Source organism: Ochotona princeps, chromosome 14 (assembly GCF_030435755.1).
Source record: "Ochotona princeps isolate mOchPri1 chromosome 14, mOchPri1.hap1, whole genome shotgun sequence".
Taxonomy (NCBI): domain Eukaryota; kingdom Metazoa; phylum Chordata; class Mammalia; order Lagomorpha; family Ochotonidae; genus Ochotona; species Ochotona princeps.
Window position 1 is genome coordinate 52,625,642 of NC_080845.1, and position 26,263 is coordinate 52,651,904.

Here is a 26,263-nt window from a genome sequence, read left to right on the forward strand (position 1 = left end):
AGCCTGAATTTGGTCTTGAATTAATAATCCTGCTTAAAAGGGAAAATATTTTATACCTTTATAATATTTGTTATACCTATGCAAATATTTTGTACCTATATAATATTTTAAATTGTTGATTTTCAAATTCAGAAACGGATACAATTAAAAAGCAACAAGCTTTATAAAATAATAACATAAAATGATAGGGGATAATTAGATTCTGTGCTGGGTTATAAACTGATATCCTATCTCAAATGAGCATTAAGATTTATCATAAGCTCCCTTTGTTACTACTGTGCTGTTTGTAGAAATTGCTTTCTGTCACTGGCAATAGCGTGTGATGAAGAACTGACCAAGTCTTAAATTACTGTTAAGATGTGAGCATGTAGCTCAAAAACAAACAGGAAAGTCCGTGCCCAGCAAAGCCAGGGGAATACCAATCAGCTTGGAGATTAAGATGGCCTAGATAGAAAACAAGAAGGAGGAGTGATCAGTAAAATAATGTCCATAGAACTGGAAAGAATACTACAACGGTGGAGTTAAATGGAAAAGTATGAAACAAATGGTTGCCTTTCAGTATTAACGGGATGTCTGTATTGATTTTGTTTTCTTTGAAATCAACGTTGGTGACGATCATTGTTTCTTACTATGACTAATCATTTCATGTTATACTGGTGAAAATAGTGTTCCGCTTCACAGTTAAGAGCATCTTGATGAAGCCTAGGTTCAGAATTTTCTCTTTAGATTGTTTGTTGTTTGTGATAAATGCCTATAATCTGATGTTATTCAGTATTGATTTTGTGTATATGTGCTGTTTTTCTATTAAAGTCAATTGACCCTGGCCAGCAGTTCACATGGGAACATTCAAACTTGGAAGTAAACAAACCAAAGAATAGATATGCAAATGTAATCGCATATGATCATTCCCGGGTGCTGCTATCAGCAATAGAAGGTAAGGACATGCAGACACTGTTAATACTGTTATTGTCATGAATTTAAGTTTGTGGATGAGAATAATTTACTGAGGAACACGATTCAGGTATCATTCGTTCCAGCTCTTTCTTCCTCACACAAATACTCTAACACAGCACACATTAAAGACGTAATCAGTATTTCATCTCGGGAGGAAATTGTTCTTACCCACTTTAGTGATGGTTGTTGATGTTTGTGAATGAACAGGTAATTGTCAAGAGGCCTGTCAACTAACTGGTTACTATAAAGGGTTTGAGGAGATCGTACTCTAATAAATAGACCTGGATTTTCCCTGGGGACAGTCAAAAGGTTAGGAGTCGATGGTGTGGTAATTAATATAAATTAAACACAATGCAAGTGTCTGATATATCTAATTTGTGGATTGCTTGGTAATCTGTCTTTTAAAATTGCAGGAAGTGTATTTAAGAGGGAAAGACTGATGAGGGTTACTCCTCAAATATACGCAGCTTCCCTGAAGAATCTAGAAAAAGACTGGTTTCTTTTTTTAAAAAAAAATATATTTTTATTGGAAAGTCAGAATTAGAGAAGGAGAGATAGAGAGAAAGAGCTTCCATTCACTGCTTCACTTATCAGTTAGTAACAGTGGCAGGATTAGAGCTGATCCAAAGCCAGGAACCAGTAGCCTCTTCCAGGCCTCCCACATGGGTGCAGGATCCCAAGGCTTTGGGCCATCCTCTGCTGCCTTCCCAAGCCATAAGCAGAGAGCTAGAAGGAACATGGGGCAGCAGGATTTGAACCAGCACCCATATCAGATCCCAGGCGTGCAAGGTGTGGCCTTTAGTCGCAAGGCTACCATTTCAGGCCCAAGAGGGTAATTTCTATTTACTTCTTTCCATTACCAAATCCTTTCTATGTACCATATTAAAACAATTACGGGTTCATGTTCAGCAAGCATATTGTATTTAATTTGGCTAAAGCAGCTCCTTAGATGAAAAAGTCTTGATGAAAGTTTACAGTGCCCACTTGACTCCTTCCCTGTGTCTTAGCATCTAACTAGAGCCACCAGCTCTCACATAATGTGTTGGTGTTCAGTGGTACACAACATTTGTGGCCTCTTCAGCCTTGAAAGCTCACTATTTATCCTCTTGATAAAACAGTAGCTCATACTCACTTCAGATCTGATCTTTCTTAAGGTTCATACAGTTTTACCTACTGTTGTTCAAGCATCAGCCCTTGTTTATGCTTCAAAATCTGAGAAACATCTGTTGATCTCATGAAGTTCCATTCAGCTCACCTCATTAGTGCCCATAAGGAGTCGGAAAGTGAGACACTGCTTACACTGTTTAAAAGCTTTCTCAGTGAACATCAGATCCAACCAGAAAATGTATTTCCATTGGAAGAACAAAAACTGTCCCCTAGTATCAGAGCAAGCACATATATACAATTCCACCTGTCTTAAGAAAGGATGTATAATATTTTTTTACTGTTTTTTTTTCTATTTTATTGTATTGTTGTTGACAATCTTTACATAGTTAATTACAGTTAAAGGAAAAAGAAGAAAAAAAGAAAAAAAAAGTTTCAGGGGGATAGGGAAGTGGGTAATACTATTATGTCCATATTGTTTCCATCTTGTATCTGAGGTAAAGGGGGATATTGAGGGAGAAGCCCCACCCGGTTTCCCGCCCACCCCAAGTCCCGGATGTGGGGCATGTTCTGAGATATGTGTTCAAGTGGTGTTAATAGTTCTCCAGTTATGAATCGCTGCCAGTTTCGCTCGATGAGGTCGTCCACTGATTGATATGGTCCATCATAGTCTCTGTTTGCCCCATATTTCGCTGCCAACATATAGCTGAGATGCATGATTGTCCTGTTCTGTCTTCTGTCTTTTCTTGGTTAGAGTTCTGAGTCCAGCAGTTCGATTGGGGAGATCTCCAAAGATACTTTGAGGTATTCCCAGATTAGTTTCTTGTATGTTCTAGCAAGCACAGGGCCCGGCACAGTCCATCACCCCGATCAGCTGGTGGTTGCAGTTGCTGTGTTGGTTCTGTTTTCGGTCCCGAGTTGCACTGGAACCAATGGGTGTTGCAGTCCAGTCTGGTTCGGCCCTTACATCAACCAGTGGGTGCTGCAGCCTAGTCGGGGCGACCCACAATAACCCCCACCAGGCCCGCCCCCTACCCTGGTTTGCCAGTATGTGTAGCAGAAGACCAGTCTGTCCCCCATCCCATTTGGCTCCGGTACTTGTCAATGGGTATTAAAGCTTAGTTCTATCTAACCAACTCAACCATCCAGCCCTCACAGGTGTTGTTGAGTACCTCTCTATCTAGCCATCCCAGCCCCCGTCCTAGTTTTCATGCCCTCCCACGGGAATAGTGACCCAAGAAGGGGGAACGCACTTTTTCCTCCCAGGTCTCTCTGTCCCGGTTTATGCACTCTTTAGGTGGTCCTGTGATTTGACTCGACAGAATTAGTCCCCAGTGCCAGCTTCTGCCAGCTGATGCTGCAGCCCTGATCTAGTCCACATGCAGCGCACAGGTGTTGTAGCCTTGCTTAGTCGGGTCTGTCTCTATCCCAGCCCACGCTCTCCAGTGGGAGTAGCTGTCCAGCGAGGGGACCAGCCCCTTAGTCCCCCCGCCAGCTCTGCCCCTTCCTTCCTGAATCTCACGTGTGCTGGATGGGTGCTGCATTCATATCCAGTACAGGCAACCACGCCCTGGCATTCCATAATGTGTACTGGTTTTGTCACAACCAAACCTGGCCCATCCCACACTCTGTTCTGGTGATCGGATTTGCCAGTGGATGACATGAACTGATTCAGCCTGGTCTGCTCCTGACCCATGCCAAATGTATGCCAGTGGGAGACTTTCCATGGCCTATTCTGGGCTGTTTCCTATCATGCTTCTTGCGCTTACCTGCAGGGACTGTGTCCTGCCAGAGGAGTTGCCCAGGCTCCTCCATCAGAACCCCTCCCAAAGCCAGATTTTGCGCATGCCAGGGGGTTCTTGAGCCAACCCTACTCAGTTCACCTCCTGTCCTAGAAGGAACAGTGGCTTTTCCTGGCTGGCTTTCACCCCATTCTGGTTCTTGTTGTTGGATGTTTCAGCCCAGCCATGGCTCGTCCATACCCACATACAGCTCACACATGGCTCAGTAGGGGATTGAGACCCAGCCTAGTCAGTCCCACATCTACCCTGGTTCTCCATAACACCAGATGGTGTTGGGATCTGAACCGGCCTGGTGCATCCAATCCCAGCCCACACTAGTGCCTCGGGTGACTGCAGCTGTTTCCTAGATAGAACGCAGCCCCCATTCCAGCACATACACCCCTTGGTGGGAACCTCATCCCAGTTGTGGTGTGCCCTTACTGCCTAGATTGGGCCTGTTCCTAGCCGTAAATCACGCACCTACCCGTGGTTGCTCTGAGGACCATTAGGTGCAAGCCTCAAGTTCATTTGGGATTCCCTCATTGCCATAATTCTGTTTCCTCCATTTTGATTGAAGGGATCCCCAAAGAGACTTTGAGGTGTTCCCAGATCAGGTTATTAGCAAGCACAGTGCTTCACGCCCCAAAGCACTGTGGGTTCAGGAGGGAGCCTCCCAGGCAGCTGGTCAAAAAACCAAAAGTCCAAAACTCTCTGGCGGGGCGGCCAGCAGGCAGAGCCCCAGGCTTGAGGCGTGACCATCCCAAGGCCCCCCGGCAGGCAACAAGGTGGCTGCCTGCTGGAGGTTCAGGTCCTTAGGCCCCAGTCCCGCCCCTCCTGGCTCCTCCCCCCAGCTGCAGCCACATGGCGAGCAGTAGGGGAGGCCAGCCTCGCTACACAGACCCCCGAGACTCACCCAGAAAAGGGGTAGCCATCGAGGTTCCGGCAAATCTGGGGTATAATTTTTTTTTTTTGCAAAATTGTCACAGCAATTATTTTTGATGATAGAAAGTGTTAGAACCCCCCCCCCTTTTTTTTTTATGTGATCAGAGACTGAAATATTCGAGAGATAACCCTTTTCCATTCTGGAAAAAAAAATGATTCACTTCACCAAGGTTTCACCAGTACTAATTCAGGCTCGGTATTTTCAAGTATTTGCTGTTTTCTTTCAGGTCCTTTTTAGAACTTTCAACTAATATAAGTAGAAGGTTAACATGGAAACTTGACATTTTATCTCTTTATTTCCAGTTTTTAAGTGTAAAGATCAATTTATTTTCTAGTGTTTCTTTTTTTTTTTAAAGATTTATTTATTTTATTACAAAGTCAGATATACACAGAGGAGGAGAGACAGAGAGGAAGATCTTCCGTCCGATGATCCACTCCCCAAGTGAGCCGCAACGGCCGGTGCTGCGCCGATCTGAAGCCAGGAGCCAGGAACCTCTTCCTGGTCTCCCACGCTGGTGCAGGGTCCCAAAGTTTGGGCCGTCCTCAACTGCTTTCCCAGGCCACAAGCAGGGAACTGGATGGGAAGTGGAGCTGCCAGGATTAGAACCGGCACCCATATGGGATCCGGGGCATTCAAGGCGAGGACTTTAGCCACTAGGCCACACCACCGGGCCCTTCTAGTGTTTCTTAAATCATCACTGTAATAAATCAGAAACGAACCAAGTGAGAAGTAGGGATTTTTTTCAAAAAGTAATAAATCAAGGTAAATTATAAAATTGAAAATGAAAGAATATAATATGAGTGTGCTTGACAGCATCTTGCCTGAAGAACTTGCCAGTTAACCTTTACTATATTAAAGCACTGTTTCCACTCAGAATTATGAGGTCATTCAGTACTACCATTCCCTGTATTTCACTCATTTTGTTTTCATTTTCCTTAACCTGTCATTTTTCCACATTTTAACAGTAAAATTTGTCAAGGAGCCAAAAAATATACCTTCTTGTACTTTATTGTGATAGCTAAAAGCTTACACATGTTTTATTCCTAGACTATTCTTACAGTACAAAAGTAAAAGCACTTGAATCCAACTAAAGCCTGCCTTTTAATAGCTGTGTGCCCACATATACATCCTAAATCTAGAGCTGACCTAGAAACCAAAAGTCTTCCCATTTTAAGTGTTATGCAAAAGCTTAGAAGCTTTTAATTGAGTCTGTGGTCTATACAAAGAGCCTTAATCTAGATTAGAGCCATGAGCAGGGTTTTATTTTAGACTAAGCCTTAATGAGTAGGTACTTAAGGGGGCAATCCTATAAGCACCAAAGAGAAAATTCTAGCAACTGGAACCACCAAACAGGCATCTCCTACAAAGACATCTTTGATAACACGGGAATAGATTTTCTCAGTATGCTGGAATTTTAAATGACTTCATGTGCAATTTATAAAACTGTTTGCTTATTTGGAGCCCCACCAGAGTCACTAAATGACAAAGATTTTAATTCCAGCTTTGGTTTTTTCTCTCAATGGTACTAGTCATTCTCATCATTTTGCAGTACGATTTGACAGAGGAAAAAAAAAAAACTGGGCACAGACACATTGATTAATATTGTCTTTATCTCTGTTGGGAAGAGAAAATTTCCCACGGAAAGGACAATAGGGCTAAACAGAAAGAAATGAGAATCGGGTGTTAGCACACATGCATGTAGAAGAGTGACATTTTGTTATATGTCAATCATAGATATTTGATTCATGCTATGAAACATGCAGTATAAATTCAAAGAGCCTTAAATACAAACTACTTTCTGTAATTGATTTTTAAAATTAGTAGTAATGAAGCACAAATGAATATTTTTTAACATTTACTTATTTCAAAAGAAGAATGACAGAGAGGGAGAGGTGAGGTTTAACAGGAGGAATAGTCCATCTTCAGGTTCAGTCCGAACTAGGCTGAAGCCAGCAGCCAGGAACTCCACCTCATCTGGCCTCAAGCACATTAGAGGAAGCTGGATCGCAGGTGGAGCAGCCACAACTTAAACCAGCACCTTGACGTGGGATGCCAGCAGGGCAACCAATAGTTTAATTTGCGTAGCCACAATGAATGCCACTACAATGAATTGAATTTTTGGTAAACTCAATTACCTTTGAATCCTAGCCATACTATTTGGATTTTAACTATGAATAGTGATTCCTGAAGAAGAGAGTTAATAGGATTCTTTTTAATGACTTTAGATTCAAGTTTTCAAATAAAGTCAAAACCAGTACCAGTTCTGTCTGCAGGTGCAGGCTATGGCCTGGCCTAAATCACTTAGCAAGCATCCAAAGACCCAATCTTGTCTTTACTGTCTAGTAATCAATTCTGTCATTGGTATTAACGTAAGATAATCTGAATATTATACTTTAGAAATCTGTATCCTATATAACGGTCTAATTCACATGAGACAGTAACAAAATATGGCAATCAAGGATTCCAAGGCATTGTTGTAATACTATAGAAATGGGGTCTAATCTGTATATTCCCGATGCCATAGGTTATCTGGTTACCTCAATATCTTTTTTTTTTTTATTAAATTTATCCATTAATTACATTGTGTTGTAATTTCATAGGAACTGGGATTCTCCCCACACTTCCCCACACCCTCCCCCCATGGTGGGTTCCTCCACCCTGTTGCATAACCATAGTTCAAACCTCAATATCTTTTTAAGTATGTTTAATTTCTTAGTCGAGGTATCAATTTCTGATGAGTTATGTGTTATGCCTTATATTATCAAAAATTAATTATTGCAGTCCTGGACAAAAAGGAGTTTCTTTTATAATTAGTTCACTGCTGCTGTTATATCTCCATTAGTTGGATTATAGTTACTTTAATCAGAGTATTAAGTATTATAACATGTAACTGTTATTAATATAAAGTACTAATTGTAGTTATAATTAGTTTAGTTGAGACATTTGCACATCAATTTCTAATTAATTTAAGCTATATGAGCATAGAGTTTTTTAATGTTGACCATGACTAAGCATAAGGTAAAATTAAAATGGTGCTTTTCAACTCAATAGCAAATTATAATGGATGACTCCCAGAGCATATGAAACTGTCACATAATGCATAATAATTAATAAAAAAAAAAAAAAATTACCATGGGAAAAAAAAAAATTATAATGGATGACAGTTTTCTAGGTAGCTATTATATGTTGGACACCATGTCATGAATTTTATTTGTATCATTTGATGTATTTGTAAAAACTTTAAAAGATAAGGAAGCTGAAACATTAAATAAAAGTCAGCAATGAATTTATGATTAACAGCCAGTAAGAGACTGAACTATAATGCTACTGTATGTTAGCAAGACTCAAAGCTGTTGATTTTCTTGATAGACCACTTGAGTTTACAGCTGATTTTTATGACCTAAGAGCTATACCTGTGTACATGACAATTAATTCAGTAACAATGCTTTGGGCTGGGACGACTGGCTAGGAATTTTGAAATAAACATTTTCAAACACAATAAAAATTTTCATAGTTAAAGGTCTTCAGATGTATTCTTAGAATAAAATCAAAGTACATTTTTTCAAAAAACAATAAGCAACACAGCACTTTCAATTGCTTTCATGTGTGTAGCACTACTTTTTATATTTATTTATTTATTTATGAGACAGAGAAAGAGACTACTAGAGAGCTCCAATTCATTGTTTCACTTTCTAAATGCCAATCTTCAGATAGAACCAAAGCCATAGCCAAGACTTCGACCCAGGGTTCCCATCTAGAACCAAAGCCGGAGCCAAGAGCTCAATCCAGAGCTTCCATTTGGATCTTGGGAGCCCGATCGCTTGAACAATTCCATTGCCTATGCATCACCTTGAGCACTGAGTCAGAACAGCCGTATATCCAACCCAGACTCTGCGATAGGAAATACAGATGTCTTAACCATCTTCTTAACCACTTGGTCAAATGTCTGCCCCAACTTTAAAATTACTATTTGAGACATATATTTGGGAAAGCATTAAGACCTGAGACTGGGCACTAAATCATAGTTGAAGAAAATCTATGACCTTTAGACACTTATGTGCAGTTCACAATAACCCTTGGGACAAGCTGGATCTTCCTATGCATTTTGAGCTATACTTGAAAACAAAGGGCACTTATTCCATGTATTTACACACTCACTTAGGAGAGTTCATGAACACAGATCCTTTTCAAGTCCATTCTCCAATACCTGACTTACTGTCTTTTGTTCTGTTCTCATAAAACATGAAAACCTAGATCCTTTCAGCCGTTCCTAAATTCTGAGTGTTGATTCTAAATTCTGAGAGCAAAAGATAATAAAATAAGCAAATAAATATTAAGGCTTGCGCATTAAGTGATTAGCTTCTTCAAGAAAACACTCATACACACACACACACACACTGCCGAATTTAAATACAGCTGTTGACAAGTGTGTGAATCTATTGCTAAATTGTGTTTTTTTCAAAAGCCTCATCTATCAAGCAGCTAGAAATATCAAAAGATAAACCATAGCATGTTGTATGAATTCTTAACAGTAGTCTACCATTGTGATTCTTAAAAGCTTAATAAAATATAGTCTTGTCTTTTTCTATTTGTACTGCTAGAGTAAAATATCACAGACTGGGTGACTCATTTCTCACTATTATAGAGGCTAGAAAGTGCAGGTTTAAGGTGCTGGCAGGTTCAATGTCTGGGAGGAGCCTGGTCTCTCTGCTGTTTCCAGTATGCTGTCCTTTCCTGCTGTACCAAAAGTAGGGAACAGCTGTTCCCTCACATGGTGGAAAGGTCACAGACCAGAGACGGGAGAATCTCATCCCTCATATGCTTTAGGAGGCCCTTGGTGCTGTCCCCCCACCTCTTGATACTGTTCACAATTGGTAATTAAGTTTCAACATCTGAGTTTTCAAGGACACATTCAGACCATAGCAGTCTGTTTTATTTTTTCTTATGAGAGGGGCATATATTTAAATTTTTCAAATATTAGTAAATTTAGTCATTAATTTCCTCAATGAGTACCTTCTTAAGTACCCATATGCTGCTATTGTATTAAAGCTTCCTAGGTTCTTTTTGCTTCTGAGGAATTTGCTTGGATAAGTCACTGTGCCTCTGCTTTCCTCCTCTTTATAATAGGATTATTAATACCTGCATCCTAGAGTCACTAGAAAGACTGAGTGAATTATTACAGGTACAGCCATTGTGAGCGCTGGCACCAAGAAAATGCCTAATAAGTATTAGGAGCTGTTAAAAGTATCATTAGTCTTACGAATTTTACAAAAACTGCCACTGCAGAGAGGTTCTTTTATCCTCTGATGGAATTTCTTTTGCCTATGGGCTATGAAAAAAACTAATAATATCCAAATGAGAAACAGCCTACATGCAGAGTACTCTGTGAGACATAAGAAGATATCAGTGCCTGATAAATGGAATTCAGACCATAATATCATTACAAATTTCAACCTGAGAAAAATATGTTCGTTTTCATAAAAATTCAAAATGTGTCATCTGTTGAATTTGCATAATATGAACAGTTCAAAAAATCCAAATGTAAATACTATAGATGATGCTGTAACAACTTGATTATTTGTAAGATGGGCAATTTAATACCTTCCAAATGAGAAAACAACTCACAGAGAATCACTTCCCCTAAGAAAATCTAATTAAAGAATAAATCAAGACAAGAAGCCACTGATGTTTTCATGTAGTGTTGATTCACCATTTGTCTCTACACCAGTGGCCTGTATTAAGTAGTATCTTAGCCTCTCTCTTGTTGAGTTCAGTGAGTAAACTCTATACCTATTCATTAAAAATGGCTGTCAGCACATGTTAAAATAGTCTCCAATTTCACACAGTACTCTTGATTGTAAAATACCTTTTTCTTCTTTTTCAAGCTATGTACAGCAACTTGATAGATTTGCATTAAATAAAAACAATACCAAAGCAAAAAACCCAAACAAGTCAATGCAATACCCAACATTTTCTAATTGAAAGGTAATTATAATGAATATAAGTATCCCATATCAAGTTCTAACATCAAAATATTTGTTTTATTGTCTCCAGTTAAGAATTCCTTTGATAGTTGCAGGGTTTTTTTTCCCACCTAAGTAAAAACAATCCCTTTTTCCCCCTTCGATTTTAAGTTGCCCCCTCCTTCCTAATCACTAGAGAATGGTTTGTGGCCATTTAGTGTGCTTTTGAAACCCTTTTTAAAATACTGAAGAAAGTCAGCTAGATTTATATATAATTAACTATGTTTGAATCAGTCCCAAGCTTTGGTTGAGTTCATTTTTTTTCACATTGTTCAGATCATCAGTCACTGATTTGGGGTGATAGCGTACATAGTTCCTTCAGGCTTTCATGGGATAAGCATTTCTATTTTTGAGGACCAATAAGTGGATAAAAGTTTTCATTTTTTTAAAATGTTATTGTATTTAAAAAAAACATACATATAAAGAGAGATTGTCCATCTGCTGTTTCGCTCTCCAGATGTCAACTAAGAGCCAGGCCGATGCCAGGAACCTGAGACTCAGCGCTGCTCGAGTGGGTAGTAAGGCCCAAGGACTGGAGCCATTAGTTGCTAACTACCAGATACATGTTAGCAAGAAGCCGGATCACAAACAGAGCAGACAGTGTTTGAGCTAGCTACACATGTATGAGATGAAGTTCTCCGACTATTCTGCCAAACCCTCACACTCTAGACAATTTTCAATAGATTAATTTCTCTTACTTAATAAGCTAGATGATCTTAGGCATGGAAATTTGAAATAATTTTACAAGGGTCAAAGCTCTTTGTAAACACTATCTAATTAGAGCTGTTGATGTAGCATCTGCTTTCTAAATGCAGTTAGAAAAGTATGGAAGGGATCTGCTATTCCCCAGCTCTATCTTGATCTACCCCTGCTGACGTTTTTTATCCAGGAAAAAAAAAGAAAAATCATTTTAAAGTGGTGGCTGTATTGGTTTTCTTTTTCTTTACTCTTGTTCTCAGGGAACTAATCAAAGAATGAATCAGAAAGCTCAGAGAGTGAGTTTATTTTTATCTCTGACACCTTTAGTTCAATTATTAGGAATTTTTTTCATTTTCATTGTACATCTCTACAGATTAATGAATCTACACTCCATTGCTCTAGAGGATCACGAAGTCTGTGCCATTTGTGATATGGCTTGCTTAGCATATAAAGCACAGGTTGTAGATGACTGGGAAATAGTAAAGCAATTAATTTTGTCTACTCTGCTATTTTTTTTAAAGATTTATTTATTTTTATTACAAAGTCAGATATACAGAGAGAGGAGGAGAGACAGAGAGGAAGATCTTCCGTCCGATGATTCACTCCCCAAGTGAGCCGCAACGGGCCGGTGCGCGCTGATCCAAAGCCAGGAGCCAGGAACTTCCTCCAGGTCTCTCACACGGGCGCAGAGTCCCAAGACCCCGGGCCGTCCTCGACTGCTTTCCCAGGCCACAAGCAGGGAGCTGGATGGGAAGTGAAGCTGCCGGGATTAGAACCGGCGCCCATATGGGATCCCGGGGCATTCAAGGTGAGGACTTTAGCTGCTAGGCCACGCCACCGGGCCCTCTGCTATTTATTTTTAAATACAAAGGAAAGTGGGAAGACATTTTCAAGGTTTGGAATTATTTCTATCAATAGAGTAATTAAGAATGTAGCATGGACTTACTTCATTCCTGCTTATCATATCAGTCATAGTAACAGCTGACAGTCACATGGCATATGTTGGCTCAAGGATGTTACGATGATGGGGTGCATCTACTAAGGTTGAGAAGACTGAAGCTTTGCGTGTTCTGCAGGCACAGTTCTTATAGTCATATTCCATGTTTGATTTGACTACTGTACACCTCTAACTCCTGTGGCTAATCTTGCAGCATACTCGAGACAGCTCGATCTCCCAACTTCCTTACAGTGGCCATTCTGAAAAGCCAAGCTCCTCAGTAGAACAGAGGTATAGAAAATAAAACAGATGAGATAGAAACAGAAGCCGGTATAGGTTGAGTTCACACACTCTGTCAGCCATTCTCCCCTTAGTTCATAAATAGTTACAATACCTACCAAGAAAGGCATGCTGAAAAAAACAAGACACAGTATGCCTCTTATAGGAACATTTGCCAAACTGTGTCTGTGTTTCATGATTACATGGCAAATCATACACTGCAGCTTTGCAAGGAAAAAAGTTTATTTTCCCCTCCTCTGGTGTGTTACAAAGAAAAATGATTGGTTTTTCCACTTCTGGTGTAACCACGGGCAGCTGTGTTGGTATGCAGTGAAGGACAAAAGAAGGCCTATGTCCTTTGGAATTAAACAAGTTATTTCATCATAGATTAGTATTAAATGTAGTCTTCCTGTTTTTTTGGTTGTTACGTGTTGTTCTATGCTAGCATAGAGGAGAGGATATTATTTACTCAATAATAGGTGGCTTTTGTGTTCTTTTGGATTCTAAGCACTTCTACCATGCAACGGGGAATAAACTGTTTCACCAACAAGCAGATTTCTTATTTTTGCAAGTGTCACTTAATTAAGGATTTGGATGCTAAAGGAAATTTAAGTACCTGGGTTTTTAAGCCACATTATGAGTCACAGCAGCAGGGTAAGCCATTCAGCCACATGCCCATCTCCATCTGTAAAGCAGAAGTACTTGGCTGTGGGAGCCCTGGAGAGAATTCCGCCCTCTTCCAAGGTTTCTGACTCATTCTCATCTCCTAAACTCCAGGAGGAGCATCTAGCAATGAACAGATCACTTTCTAGCCCATTACCACTAAGTCCTCATGTTTTCCTTTTGTTTACGTTTTACTCCACCAGGTGCCAATGCCATTGTTACTGAAAAAATCAAACTCATCAAAGATGTACATGATAGGAAGTTACTAGAAAAAGTGTCAGACTTTTCCCACCTACTCTAAGAGATATGAAGCGTCCTTCTGAAAAAAGCCACCACAGAGACTTCCCAATCCAAGAGGAAAAGATACTTTATTTTAGAACTCCAAAGTATTCAAGGGAGTCAGTTTGTCTTAGCAGAGAAGCAAGCCGACCTGGATGAGTTGAACTACTTGCAAAATGTCAGGCAGCCATTGGATTACTAGCAGCCCAAGACTGGGGTCCTGCAACCTGATGAATTTCTGTATATTTTGAGTAAATGATATTGGTATTCATTCATCTAAGACTATAAAATTGCACACATGATTCCCACAGTTTCATGTGACACCAAAGTGCATACATTTCCTTTAGGTTACTTAGTATCATATTGACAAAAGCATTCACTTGCTGTTTTGGACCCTGCCCTTCCACTGGACATCAGACTTGGATGATTACAAACTCACCCTACTCAATAAGAGGAGTTTTTAAAAATCACATTAACATCTGACTAGAGAAATCTAATCCATGGCATCTTGAGCATTGTCTTTTTTTATTATTAATTACATTGCATTATGTGACACAGTTTTATAGGCACTGGGATTCACCCCACCCCTCCCCAAACCCTCCCCCCATGGTGGATTCCTCCACCTTGTTGCATAACCACAGTTCAAGTTCAGTTGAGATTCTTTCATTGCAAGCATATACCAAGCATAGAGTCCAGCATCTTATTGTCCAGATAAGTTCAACAGCTTGTTAGGGAGACTTTCTCTGGTCTGAAAGTAGAGTTGGCAGAATATCATCCCGAACGATTAAAAGCCCCAACATAACATCATCAACAATTTATAATGTTATGGAATTAATTGACATAGTATTGAGTAACCAATATGTTAAAAAAAATGCAAGTTCTTTACCACATCCTGTGACTTCTTCATTGACATTTGAATTTTAGTTTATATGCAACTGGGTTCTATACATCTTAAAATGGCTATAGATTACTGTTCAGCTGCCTTGTGTCTATTTTCATTAAAACATTTAGCATTTTATAGCATTGAAGCACAATTTTGCTGAACCTGGATGTTTTTCGGGTAGTCTTGACTGGCCTTTTTTGTTTTTGTTGTTATTTCTCAGAGAGCCACATGGCCCCATTAGTTCTGTAATAATCAAGGGATTAAAAAAAAAACTCATTTAACCCTGTTAAGACAAAATGGTTCAGACAGTAAATTCTGTGACATGGCAACATCACTTTCGAGATCAAAAGGATTCAGTGGTAATGAATTATTCATCATGAATATTCTTTCAAAGAAAGTCGCACTACCTTTCCAAGGATCCCTTCTGCTGTTTATACTCAGGCACAGAAGCAGCGAGAAGTAGCCCGGTCCCTTCAGTCTCATGTTTATAACTCATGATAAAATTAAATTTGTACAGTTTTATGGATGATTGGTCCAAATCCATGCCCGGGGTAATTTATCTGCTGAAAACTGAAACTAAAACTTTGTTGATTTTGTTCCAGTTGCTGCTTGCTAGGGCTTGTTATACATAAACCGAGCAGATTCACACTTTTCCCTGTCCTCACATTATCACCACCTCTGTTTGAAAGGCTTGAGTTTAAGCTCCATGTTTAGTGAACCCAAAACCCAGAAACCTCATATAAAACATGAAACACTTATGTTTAACTGCCACAAGAAAGAGCCAACCATGAAATGATGATACTATGATACAGGAATGGATATCATTGGAATAATATGAGAAGTCAGTGGGTTTAACTACAGGTTTCTCATGTGAATGATGGTGTGCTAATTATTTTGTGGGTTGGGTCTGTTTGCAATATTATTATTAATTGGAGAATGCACATGAAACATTCCATAAGAAATCACAAAAACCTGCTCATGTTTATAAATGTAGTGAATGTATGTGCTGCTCTGAAAACAAACAGATGTCACATCATCCTATTCTTTTGGTCAGTAAGATCAACTCATTTCAGGAGACATCTTACAGAAAGACAGGCCCATTCTACAATTTTGCCCCTGGGGAGCAGAAGGCAATCATCTTAGTTATTCTCCCCATTAATTATTCTTTCCCCTGCCACAAACAGAATATCTGAAGCAACAGCTTGTTTTATAAAACTTCTTTGTGCTCACTTTGCTAGCACATATATAACAAATAGAACGATACAGAGATTAGCATGGTCTCTGCACAAGGATGATCACAAATTCATGAAGCATTCCGTATTAAAAAAAATGTTGTTGCAAAAAATAAAAGTAATGAGCTAATTTATAGGAATTCTATTCCTTCATTACTGCATTTTAAGTTAGATTTGTATCCGTCGTGGCCCTAGAGGAATTCAATTAATTCTCACACACTTCGATTGGATTAGTAGTGCACTCTGGTTAGTGTTGTTGCCTTAGCAGATGCAAATCATTTTCTGCATAAAGCATTGAATTAAAAATAAATTATCAAATATGGGTAACTTGCAGGAGGTAATTCCTAAAATGTAGAAGCATTTTGTAGGTATAGCCTTCCTGCAGAAACCTCCTAATCAGGAGTTACTGAAGAAATATTCCATGGCTCTGAAAGATTCTGCAAACCAGCATGTTGTATATTTTCAGAGTTGTTTGGAAACTCTATCTAAATATAGCTTCCTTGAAGAGAGTGGTTCTCCTCTACTTCAGCCTGCTATTTGACTTTCACCTCCAGTTTGGGGTTAACATTTTCAAAAGGACAGATGACCTTCTCCTTCAGCTCTCTGCAACACTTCTTATGTCAGTCGAACTCAGACCTCATGGAGAGCTTGGCCAGCTGTCATATCTCCGCATGGCAGAGGATGTGCGTGTGAGAGAGAAGTTGCTGGCATGTGTTTCTTCCAGGATGGGTAGAAGGGCTTGCCACAAGGAGGCTTTTATTCTAGAAAGCCACTTGTCTGTATCTCCCTACACCCAAGTATCAAGATAGAAGTGGAACCTCAGCCTTATGTTCTAGATATAAACATTATCCTAACAGTTACTCTAGGAGACAGCAGGGTTCCATTTTCAGTTGATATATGTTCCGAATATCAGGATATATATGTGTAGGCATATGTATGTATATTCCTATATATGTGTATATATTATATATATTGGATGATGCAGTAGTGATCCTGGGTGCCCAGTGAACTTCAGACGGATTTTTTTCTGTGCTTAGAAGCCCATCCCAACTCAAACCTCAGTTGTTCACATTTGAGCAGTACATTTAAAAAAAAATACCTTGTTACATTATAGCTGAAATATTTGCACAGGCAAGCTTGGAAGGCTCTGATTCCCTTCCTTCAGTGATGACATGCATGCGGTCCTTAGACATAGAGTTCAGCTGTGTGTTACCCTTAATGAAGGGCGGAGGGATGACACAATGCCCAGGTGATACACTTTCTAAATCAGTTACTCCAGATTTCTCCATTCCAAATTCTTCTGGAAGAAAGGTTTCCTGTATGTTGACAACCGACTGAGGCACTTAGCCAGAATCTGTTTCATCAGTTTTTGACTGTTCTTAGCTGCTCAATTAAAAATGTGAAAGTAGGCTTTTCTTACGTTGTACTGTGAATTCCGACTCTTCCCAGTACCAGATCCTGTGGACAGGTGGGATGTGTGTACCTCCCAGTGGCTGTAACCTAAGGATTTCATTTAAAATGTCCTTTGAATTTCTCTGTAATTTGGTATCAGGATGGAGTAGGATCTTTATCAACAAAGGGCTGCCAGAATCCCAACTGCTTCCTGAGTAGCTGTAATAGATGAATAATGTTACAACCAACCGTGCATTTCAGTTTTTGCTCAAAAGGCTTTTCAGCTGACGCTGGTGGTATTCCATATCCGTGTGTTCATCTCAGAGCAGATTAGTTTCCATCTGACTTTCATTACGTTCCTTGAGAGGATCGGTTTTATAACTCAAATGAGGAAAGCAGTCAAAGTAATTGCAAGTGGCAATCAGTGAAATATAACAATTTTAGCTTGGGAACATATGTTCCATTACAAAGAAAAAATGTTTTCGCATAATACCAGGACTTGTAGTTTCCCAAGGCTAGAAGAAACCCTGTACAGGTTCTAGCCCTACCTCCTATAACACACAAATATCTTTGTGAAATGCTTGTTCCCCTCCAGGGCCAGGCAACTCATTACCCCCCAAAGAAACCTATGCTCTTTTTGGCTCTATTTGAAAGTTCTTTATTGTATTGAAGGTGAAATTCATCTCTGTGTAGAATTGAAAAACTTTGATCTCAACAGAATAAATCTAATCTTCTTTTTCAGATACTCGCATCCCGTATCCCCAATTACTGCCTTACCTTTACTGGGTGTTAAAATGCACTCGTTTCTCTTAGGGAATTGCTTTTATTTATTTAATCATGTTGGCCACATTTCTTGGAAGTTCAGATTTGCCTATATCCCTCTGAAAATGCATTGTTCTAAAGGAAAAATAAGACTTTGAGTCAAACTATATCCATTAGATTTCAGCTCTGACACTTAAACATTAGAATTGAGACAAATTATTTCTTTTTTTCTTCACTAATGGTAATAAATTTGAATAAAGAGACATGATATAGAAGAAGTAACGGGTCATGAGGAACTTAACGTGTACATGGTTACTACTGGTAATAAGCAGAATACAGTCACACTGAAGGATGGCCCTTCTACAGTGTTGACATAGTGTTTTATTAAGAGAGGAAGACAATGTGTGTTCTGGGAAGTGGATGCTGTTCAAGTTGGACAGCAGTGTGATCCATGAGCTAAAGCAGATCAGTGTCAAAGGCAAGGAGTTCAGTGGAAAGGGATGAGTCTAGAAAAGTACACAGCATTGGGGCTATGTAGAGTTTACTGGTTTTTTGTTTGTTTTTGAAACCGCTGTTTGAAGACTATATGTTTAAATTACTCTTATGCTATATACAGATTCCAGGGGACACATCTGGATGTGAAACCATTAATTAGGAGGCAATAGTCATACTCCAGAATTTCCTGTGCAACTTTCAGCAGCCCTCAGAGGCTTACATGAGAATACATGAAGAGGCTGAGACACAGACATAGCAAAGAGACCTGCCTGTGATTAAACATGACTATGCTAACTGGACAACTGAGCCACATTTTAAATGGATAAATAGATATCATTGGTTATTTGAACAGGAAATTGAGAGAGAGAGAGAGAGAGAGAGAGAGAGGCAGATCTTCCACCTACTGTTTCACTCCCCCAAATGGTTGTACTGGCCAGTGCTAAGCTAGCCCAAAACTAGGATCCTAAAACTTCATCCAGGTTTCCTATGTGGGTTGCAGAAGCCCAGGTACTTGGCTCATTTCTGCTGCTTTCCCAGGCCCATTAGCGGGAATGAGGTTGGAAGTTGAACAGCCTAGACCTGAACCGTCATGGATATGGGAGGCTGGTATTCCACAATGCCAGCCCACCAAGCCAAGTGTTTCAAATACCCATGTACCTCGGTTTTCTCTTCAGTGAAAAAAATGCTCCTAGGGTTTTTATGAGGAGTCATTGTCTCTATAGGAATAGTCTGTTCACTAAACCTGCAAAATAAGTTTTCACTATTATGACAAAGTCTACCCATCATGCATTTTCCGACTCATGCATTTTCTGTTGTCTAGTTTTTGTCTGAGAATGGGGAAGAATATAAGGGAGTAATGAGAACCTATTGTTTATCATCGTTTGTGAATGATTTTTTGCTGATGCAACAGAGAAAGTAGACAACCTTTAAGAGAAAAAGTGCTCTGTAGACCAACTACTGTATTTTTTCTTTAGTCATCTATTCATCATAAACATTTGATTCTTTGAATATTGTGTTCTTTTAAACATGATATTATTTTTAATCATTCAGATCCTGAAATTTAGTGCATTTTCAGTCCTCAAGTGTCAGATGATAATGTAGTATTGGCAGTTAGATCATGTGCTAGGCTGTTTCCTCTGATGGTATATTCATACAATTGATAACATTGCTTATTTTACAGGCATCCCAGGAAGTGACTATGTGAATGCCAACTACATAGATGGCTATAGGAAACAAAATGCCTATATTGCAACCCAGGGCTCTCTCCCCGAAACATTTGGGGACTTTTGGAGAATGATATGGGAGCAACGCAGTGCTACTGTTGTTATGATGACAAAATTAGAAGAAAGATCCAGGGTAAGATTGCACATGTACCCTTTTGAAAATCATGCCTTTTGGAGTCCCTGTGTCGTGTTTTTATTCTGTTCAAAATGCAACCTTTGCTGAGCTTTGACTTTCTAAGAGACAGTAATTTTGAATGGGCATCAGCGATTCTGATCAAATCATTCTTTAAAACTTTAGGGGGATCTTTTCAAGAATAAAATTCACCCAGGGTGGAAATGTGTATGCTTGCTGAGAGGAATCAAAATGATATTCAAAGAAATAAACAATTGGGTTAGAAAAAAAATCAGGTTTAACTTTTTTCCCAAAAACTGTGAGTTTTCACAGAGAACTCAGAGTGTTGGAGTTGAATTCAGTATGTGCTTCCCAATTTCTCAGTATTTCTCTTTTCTTTTTGATGATGTGCTGTATAAGATGTAAACCTACATGAAAAGGGTCATTATTTAAATGATTCAAAGTAGTATAAATTAAGTCAGGGCAACCAGAAAAATGATGTGGTTCCTTAATGGCTGAGAAAACATAAATATGCAGAAGGTATTTTGCTCATTTAGACATTTCTATAATGAATACATCTTAATAAAAGGGCTATTGCTTAAGATCTGAGAAAGAGGTTTTGTTCATCATATAGGCCCAATATTATGCTTCATGGTACATTTGTTAAATACTGTTGATTTGAAAAGCACATACCTGAATGCGTGTGCACATATTACAAACACTTAAGGAAGATCAGTCTTTAGCCTTAATAACTTCTTGATGGGACTTGGAAAATCACTAAGGACACACAGGCTCTCACCGAAGGGTAGGGACATGCAAAGCGAGTCTGAAATCACAGGTAAAAAGTCTGTTTCATTTGGGCACCATGAATTCAAAAAGAATGTTCAGCAGAAAGCCAAAGTAAGTTCTCCATTTATCGTGATAGTTGGAGATCATTGAAATATTCTTTTAAGGTGAACAGATGACACTTTGCCTTAGTCCAGTTGTATATAGGAGAAACGGTTAAAAGCTACCAAGAAAGCTAAGAGAAAAGCTCAGATGTGATAAAATATTTTTTAAAAATTCCACTGTCAAAGGCAACAGGTTGGAAATTAGAAGGTGTGCTACTCAGCTGGTTTAGCAAACCTAAAAAGCAACCATATCATTTTCAAATACTTGAATATTATACAAATGTTCAACCGTTGTGTGAAATACATGTAGATAAAAATGTCAGTGTCCTTGAAGACAAATATGTGTGCCATACTTTACAGATAAAGTGCCTTCAAAGGCTGTAAACGAGTCTATTATTGATTTGTACTCTCGTGTAGCCCCTATATAAAACCTTTTTGTTTCACAGCAATCCCCTATGTGGAGGATCTCTGGAATATATCAATGATTTTTAACATCTAACACACTGATATTTTCCAGAAATCTCATCATGTAAACACTGCTATGATCTCCACTCTACAGGTGAATAAACTAAAACCCAGAAAATTACAGAAGGCCACACAAGGCCATTCAGATACCAAGGTCAAAGATAGGAACTGAAGACGGTCTAGCTCCAGAACATACAAGTTTCACCATTAGGCCATACTGTCTAGTAACACTTATGTAAAGCTGAGACAGCTGAACTATTATATTGTGGCATGCATGGAAATCCAGCCTACCCTGTCTGCTCTGCCTGGAGATACAGCTGGTAACAAGCAGTCATTTGCAAAAGCTGTTTTCAGTAAAACACACATTTTATCTTGACACTGCAGGCCTTCATTAAACTGTGCACAGAAACTTGTTTTGAAATAACCAAATGAAATGCTGCCCCTTTTCTCCCTAATTGCTTCTAATAATAAAGTTAGTTCTAACTGGCCCCACTGACACTGCAACATCTGATGGTAATGAGCAGTTCTTGGCGGAAGGCATTGTGACTTAAATACCTACTCAGTTTATCTTTCTGTTGCAGGCTACCTTATTCCCACCCCTTAGACAGAAGAACTTATTGGGAAGTTGCTAAATGAATCTTTGTTTGCTCCTTCATTAATTACTCTTTGCTCTTGCAAGTTAGCTTCTTCTTTTGTTAAATGGCCTAAGGAGGCCAATTAAAAGGCTTGTGATTTTTATTCTGTATTGAATCAGTCTATACCCAAACTTGTTATGACCTGCATATAAGCCAAAAGCAGTTGAAGGATCTCAGTCATCATCAGTATAAAAAACACAAATTAATCCCATCTTGAATCCCCCAAAACTCTCTGAGCTTCAATGTAGAACACTTGGGAATAAATCACCAAATGTCTTACAAAGATTCTAGGATGCACCAGGAGCCTCACATTGTCTCATCAGCTCTTCCATCTTCTTTTTCACATCCTTCCACCTCATCCTTTCCATATCTGGTTGGACTTTTACTTGGAGTAATAGGAAGATAGGCAAAGGCATTCTTGGATTCTCAAAATCTGGATTGGATTTCACTATAAAAACAATGTTATAAATAGTGGTAACTTGTCACTGAAATATATAGCTCTGTAGTTTAGGAGCTATGTGGGTTCTGTGGGCTGATTTGGCGCTCAGTGAATCCTCAATTCCCAGCAGGCAACTTCAAAGTAGGCAGCTGATCCAGCCTAGTTCTATTCAGGAACAGCCTGTACTCTCCCTCATCAAGGGAGGGATGTGAGTAGTTTGAAAAATCACCTCTCTGTCACTTTGTCAATCGGTAAAGCCCGAAATTTGACTGTTTAGATTAAGGCTCAGGTTCTTGAAATAACATTCATCCCTATTATATGGGGGTAACACTGTGTATGTGTGTGTGTATTAAGACTCCTGTGAATTAAGAAGTACGTGAGAATACCTGTCGGTTATAATTAAGAAAGGGAAGATGCTGCGATGTTACACCAGTTTTCACAGGAAAACAGCCATTACAGAGGTGCCCTTGGAATTAGGAGTGCTCTTCTGTATGATGTCAGGAGCTAGCTCCCAACTCTAGTCCCTGTAAAACAACTTGGCCTGTCATCACCTCTCCTTTTGGGATTACTTGGAAGGATTGTTGTGCATATTAGCTCAGCCGAGAGACATGGCAAGGTGATGCAGTGTTTCTCCATTTAATGGATTGACAAAGAAGAAGGAGTCTTTACCACTGTAAGTTCAGTTTCCCATAAAGCTGTCCTCCAAATCATTCAACTTCCTAAATGAAACAAATTCGCTTCTCGGTGATTGACAGTGAGATCTAACCAACCTCACAGTGTCTCTTCATGTGGTTAATTCTGCCCACTGTTCCCAGTGTAGTACATCCATGTTTTTTGTTTTTCTTCTTTTGGTTTGGTTTGGTTTGGTTGCTTGGTTAGTTTTGGTCAAAAGGAAAATAGAACTTAGACCATAAATTTTTTGACATTCATTTCGCCTCGGACAGAATATCCAGAATGAAATTGCTAGTGCAGGGACCTTATTAATCAGCCTCATATAGACCAAAGGAATGTTCTGAATGCTGCTTTCACCATAACCATAGTTTAAAGCAATGCATTATAAAAATCATGAGTCATATAGACATGAGGTATATGTAATATACTCATTTCTGATTCAGTTTTACACCTCCTTTCCCTTTCATATGGATTTTATGATGATAGGGGATTCCTGTTTGAAGCCATGTTTTGCTTTCAAGCTTGCAGCTTTGCCTGCATGATTCACCCTCAAATCATCACTCAGGCGCAAGGGTTAGCAGCAATGCTCTCAACTTGTGCTGAGTATAAAAAATTTAAAAATCTCATGGAGACTGGAGACACAAAGCTTCCGGGTTCATTAGCGCATGCCAAAAGTTTCGCTAGACTCTTCTTAGGGAACTGACCTTCATTAGCATTCGCGTGGCTAACCTAAAGGTGAGTTAAGACTCAGTGTGCTTAGGGCATCCCAAATGTGGCCTTAAAAGAATCCCAGACTTAACAGACAACACTATTTTTATGGTGTATACATTCAGTTAACAAACCAAAAGAGAAATTGTATGTATTTGATGTGTATCTCATTAGCGTTATAACGAAATGAAAATGAAAGCTGAGAACTGGAGATTCTGAAGGCAGTGTGTAATAGCTGCCTGAAACACACAGATCATTTCTAAACTGTTATGGAATGTGCTGTGTGATATGAGATACTGTCTGTGGGTTTTAGTTCACAGTTTCCATCTTTATTGCCAAATCCTCTCAAGTTCTGCGTAGTTCATTGATTCTGCAGCGAGTTCTTCTTGTGCCCTAGAATGTGGTCTCAAATTGTTTCCACGTTTCATAACATGCCCATGAACACAGGGATTGGTCTGGACAACCGCATGGAGGGAAGAAAGAACCTGGAAAAAATGAAGCACTCTTAGGACATTAAAATGTGTACGGCTGGGATTTCCACTCCAAGGATGTTATTTGTGGGCAGCAGATCCATAGTGGGCAGCCTGGCTCAAAGCATGCAGCCTCTGAGATAGAATTTACCAAGGTGATTGCTGGACTAGAAACAATCTTCTCTTGTACTTTGTTTCTCTTCTACTTTGTCTCCCACCTTGAAGCACCTAAGAGAGAGACAAGATGTAAACAAACCTGAAACTTAGCAGATTCTCAAGTAACTTTGATTCTTGTTAGAAGAGGAAATGGCTTAACTGAGTTAGGAGGAGGTCTGATTTTCACTTGCTTTTACTAGCATACGTACCTTCATTAGCTGCCCAGAGTTAAGATTACTGCTCCTGTGTTGTCTTGCTTGCTGTCTTGCTATGCTTATTCATTAAAGAAGCTATTTCTGGTGGCTGTACTTAATGCTGCAAATACCAAGGATCTGATATTTGATTTGATTTCTTGTTCAGAGGGGCCATGTGGATTAGTTGTCAAGATGCAGGGCCAGAATGAAGAATTCTGTTGTTTCCAAATTGATGTCCACTTTCTTTTCCTAGACAATCATGCAAAACAGTTGATGACATCCATGTCTAAGCTGATCAGCTATTTTGTGTGTCATGACTAGTCATATTTTGTGCCAATGAATAGAAAATCTCTACTTTGTAATTTGTTGTTTGTACAAATACTGTGAGTTAAATTTTGTCAAGACCAAAAGGACTAGGCTGGTGTTACCACCATCATGTTAACAGTTGAGAGGACTGAAACATAGAGTCTTCACAATTGGCCCACGGAACACTGCCAAACTTAGGACTGTTCAGTCCCTCTCCTTGAATGTCACCTATGTAAAATGCCCCCAAGCATAGATTTAAGATGAAGTGGAAGCATTATCAAATTTTGTTCTATGAGTTAAGAGGGCAGTTCTGACCATGGAGTAGGAAAAAGAATTCTGGTCAAATATTTTCTTATAGAACAAATCTTGAAATTCCTTTCAGATTGTGAAATCCTTTTGGGTTAAAACTTGACAGAATCCATTGAAGATTGTAAATGGCAATGTTTTTGTTTTCACTGTCCTTATCAGCTTTGCAAAGCCCAACGTAGGCCAATGGCAGACTAATTCTTGGCCCCTCTGGTTTGTCAAGGTTCGGTAACTTTAATGGAGAGCAAATGCTTTCCAAATGCCAGGTCTGCGTCCTTTTCCAATGGAACGGGAAATGCCAGAGGCCTTGAACATTTAATTTACCAAACGGCAGCCTAAAGCACTGCCTATCTAGGGCGACAGAAACTGCTTTTCCCTTAAGCAACTTTAAAAACAACAGCACAAACATTGCCTTTGGAGTCTGTGTGATGTATGGGGTTGTTTTCGAAGATGGTGGATGCCTAATGTAAATAGGACACTGGCAAGGAAAAGAATGATGCTCATGTTGGCAACCTAAAGGATGTTTGGGTGCTTATCTAGCAAGTTCCACGCTCTCGGGGCTTTTTTCTTGTCAGCAGACACAGTGTCAGATAAAAGAAAGAATCCCGCCAAGTTCTCACTTGTTTGTTAGCTTCCTGGATTTTCTACCTTCTTTTCCCCTCCTCTCCCTTCTACTGAGATTGGCAGCCTGCAGATTCTGTCTCAGAGCAGGTGTATCAAAGCCAGTTAGAAGACATGGTTGAAGTGAAGAATGTGGTGGGGAAGGCAGAGCCGCCTCATTCGCTGCCTACCTGTGCACAGTACTCTTGTGATGGTGTAGGTATTTCTACATTTGAGAGGACGGAATTAATCTACCTGCATTCCAGGGTTTAGAATATGGTCCATGATTTCTCTGTGTCCTTTACCAGAAGGATGTCAGATAGTTTATTCATATGATGTGTACTGCATGGAGTTGCAGTGGTGTGACATCCATAGACGCGGTTCTTTTCACTGAAGCTTGAGATCACTTAATATTCCTGATTAATGTTGCTGATACTGAGATTCACTGGGCCAAAAACAAGTCACTTGTGAGGGTCAAGGCAGAAGAAGTGGCTGTAGGGTGATGTGGGACACCTTGAGACTAATGAGGGCAGAGGTGAATAATGTTCAGTTCCTGATCCCTGTGGGAAGAGCTGGGATCCAGATTCTGCCTAGTTATGACAGAGGGACACCTCACAAAATTATCTTCTTGTAAGAACAACGTGACAAAAACCTAAGCCCA

General features: G+C 39.5%; 1 protein-coding gene and 1 non-coding gene across 18 annotated transcripts in view; both read left to right on the forward strand.

The window, feature by feature from the left end:
- The window catches only part of PTPRD (protein tyrosine phosphatase receptor type D), a 1,483,320-nt gene that overhangs the window by 1,411,785 nt on the left and 45,272 nt on the right, over positions 1–26,263 (forward strand). For all 17 annotated transcript variants that reach the window (XM_058672196.1, XM_058672195.1, XM_058672202.1 and 14 more), the window contains 2 exons: positions 811–934; positions 19,607–19,782. In XM_058672196.1, coding sequence (XP_058528179.1) covers positions 811–934; positions 19,607–19,782 — 300 coding nt within the window. The remainder of the gene's footprint in view (positions 1–810; positions 935–19,606; positions 19,783–26,263) is intronic.
- On the forward strand, positions 15,768–15,870 carry LOC118759929 (U6 spliceosomal RNA). Its single transcript, XR_004996469.2, has one exon. It is a non-coding gene; the product is annotated as a U6 spliceosomal RNA (small nuclear RNA).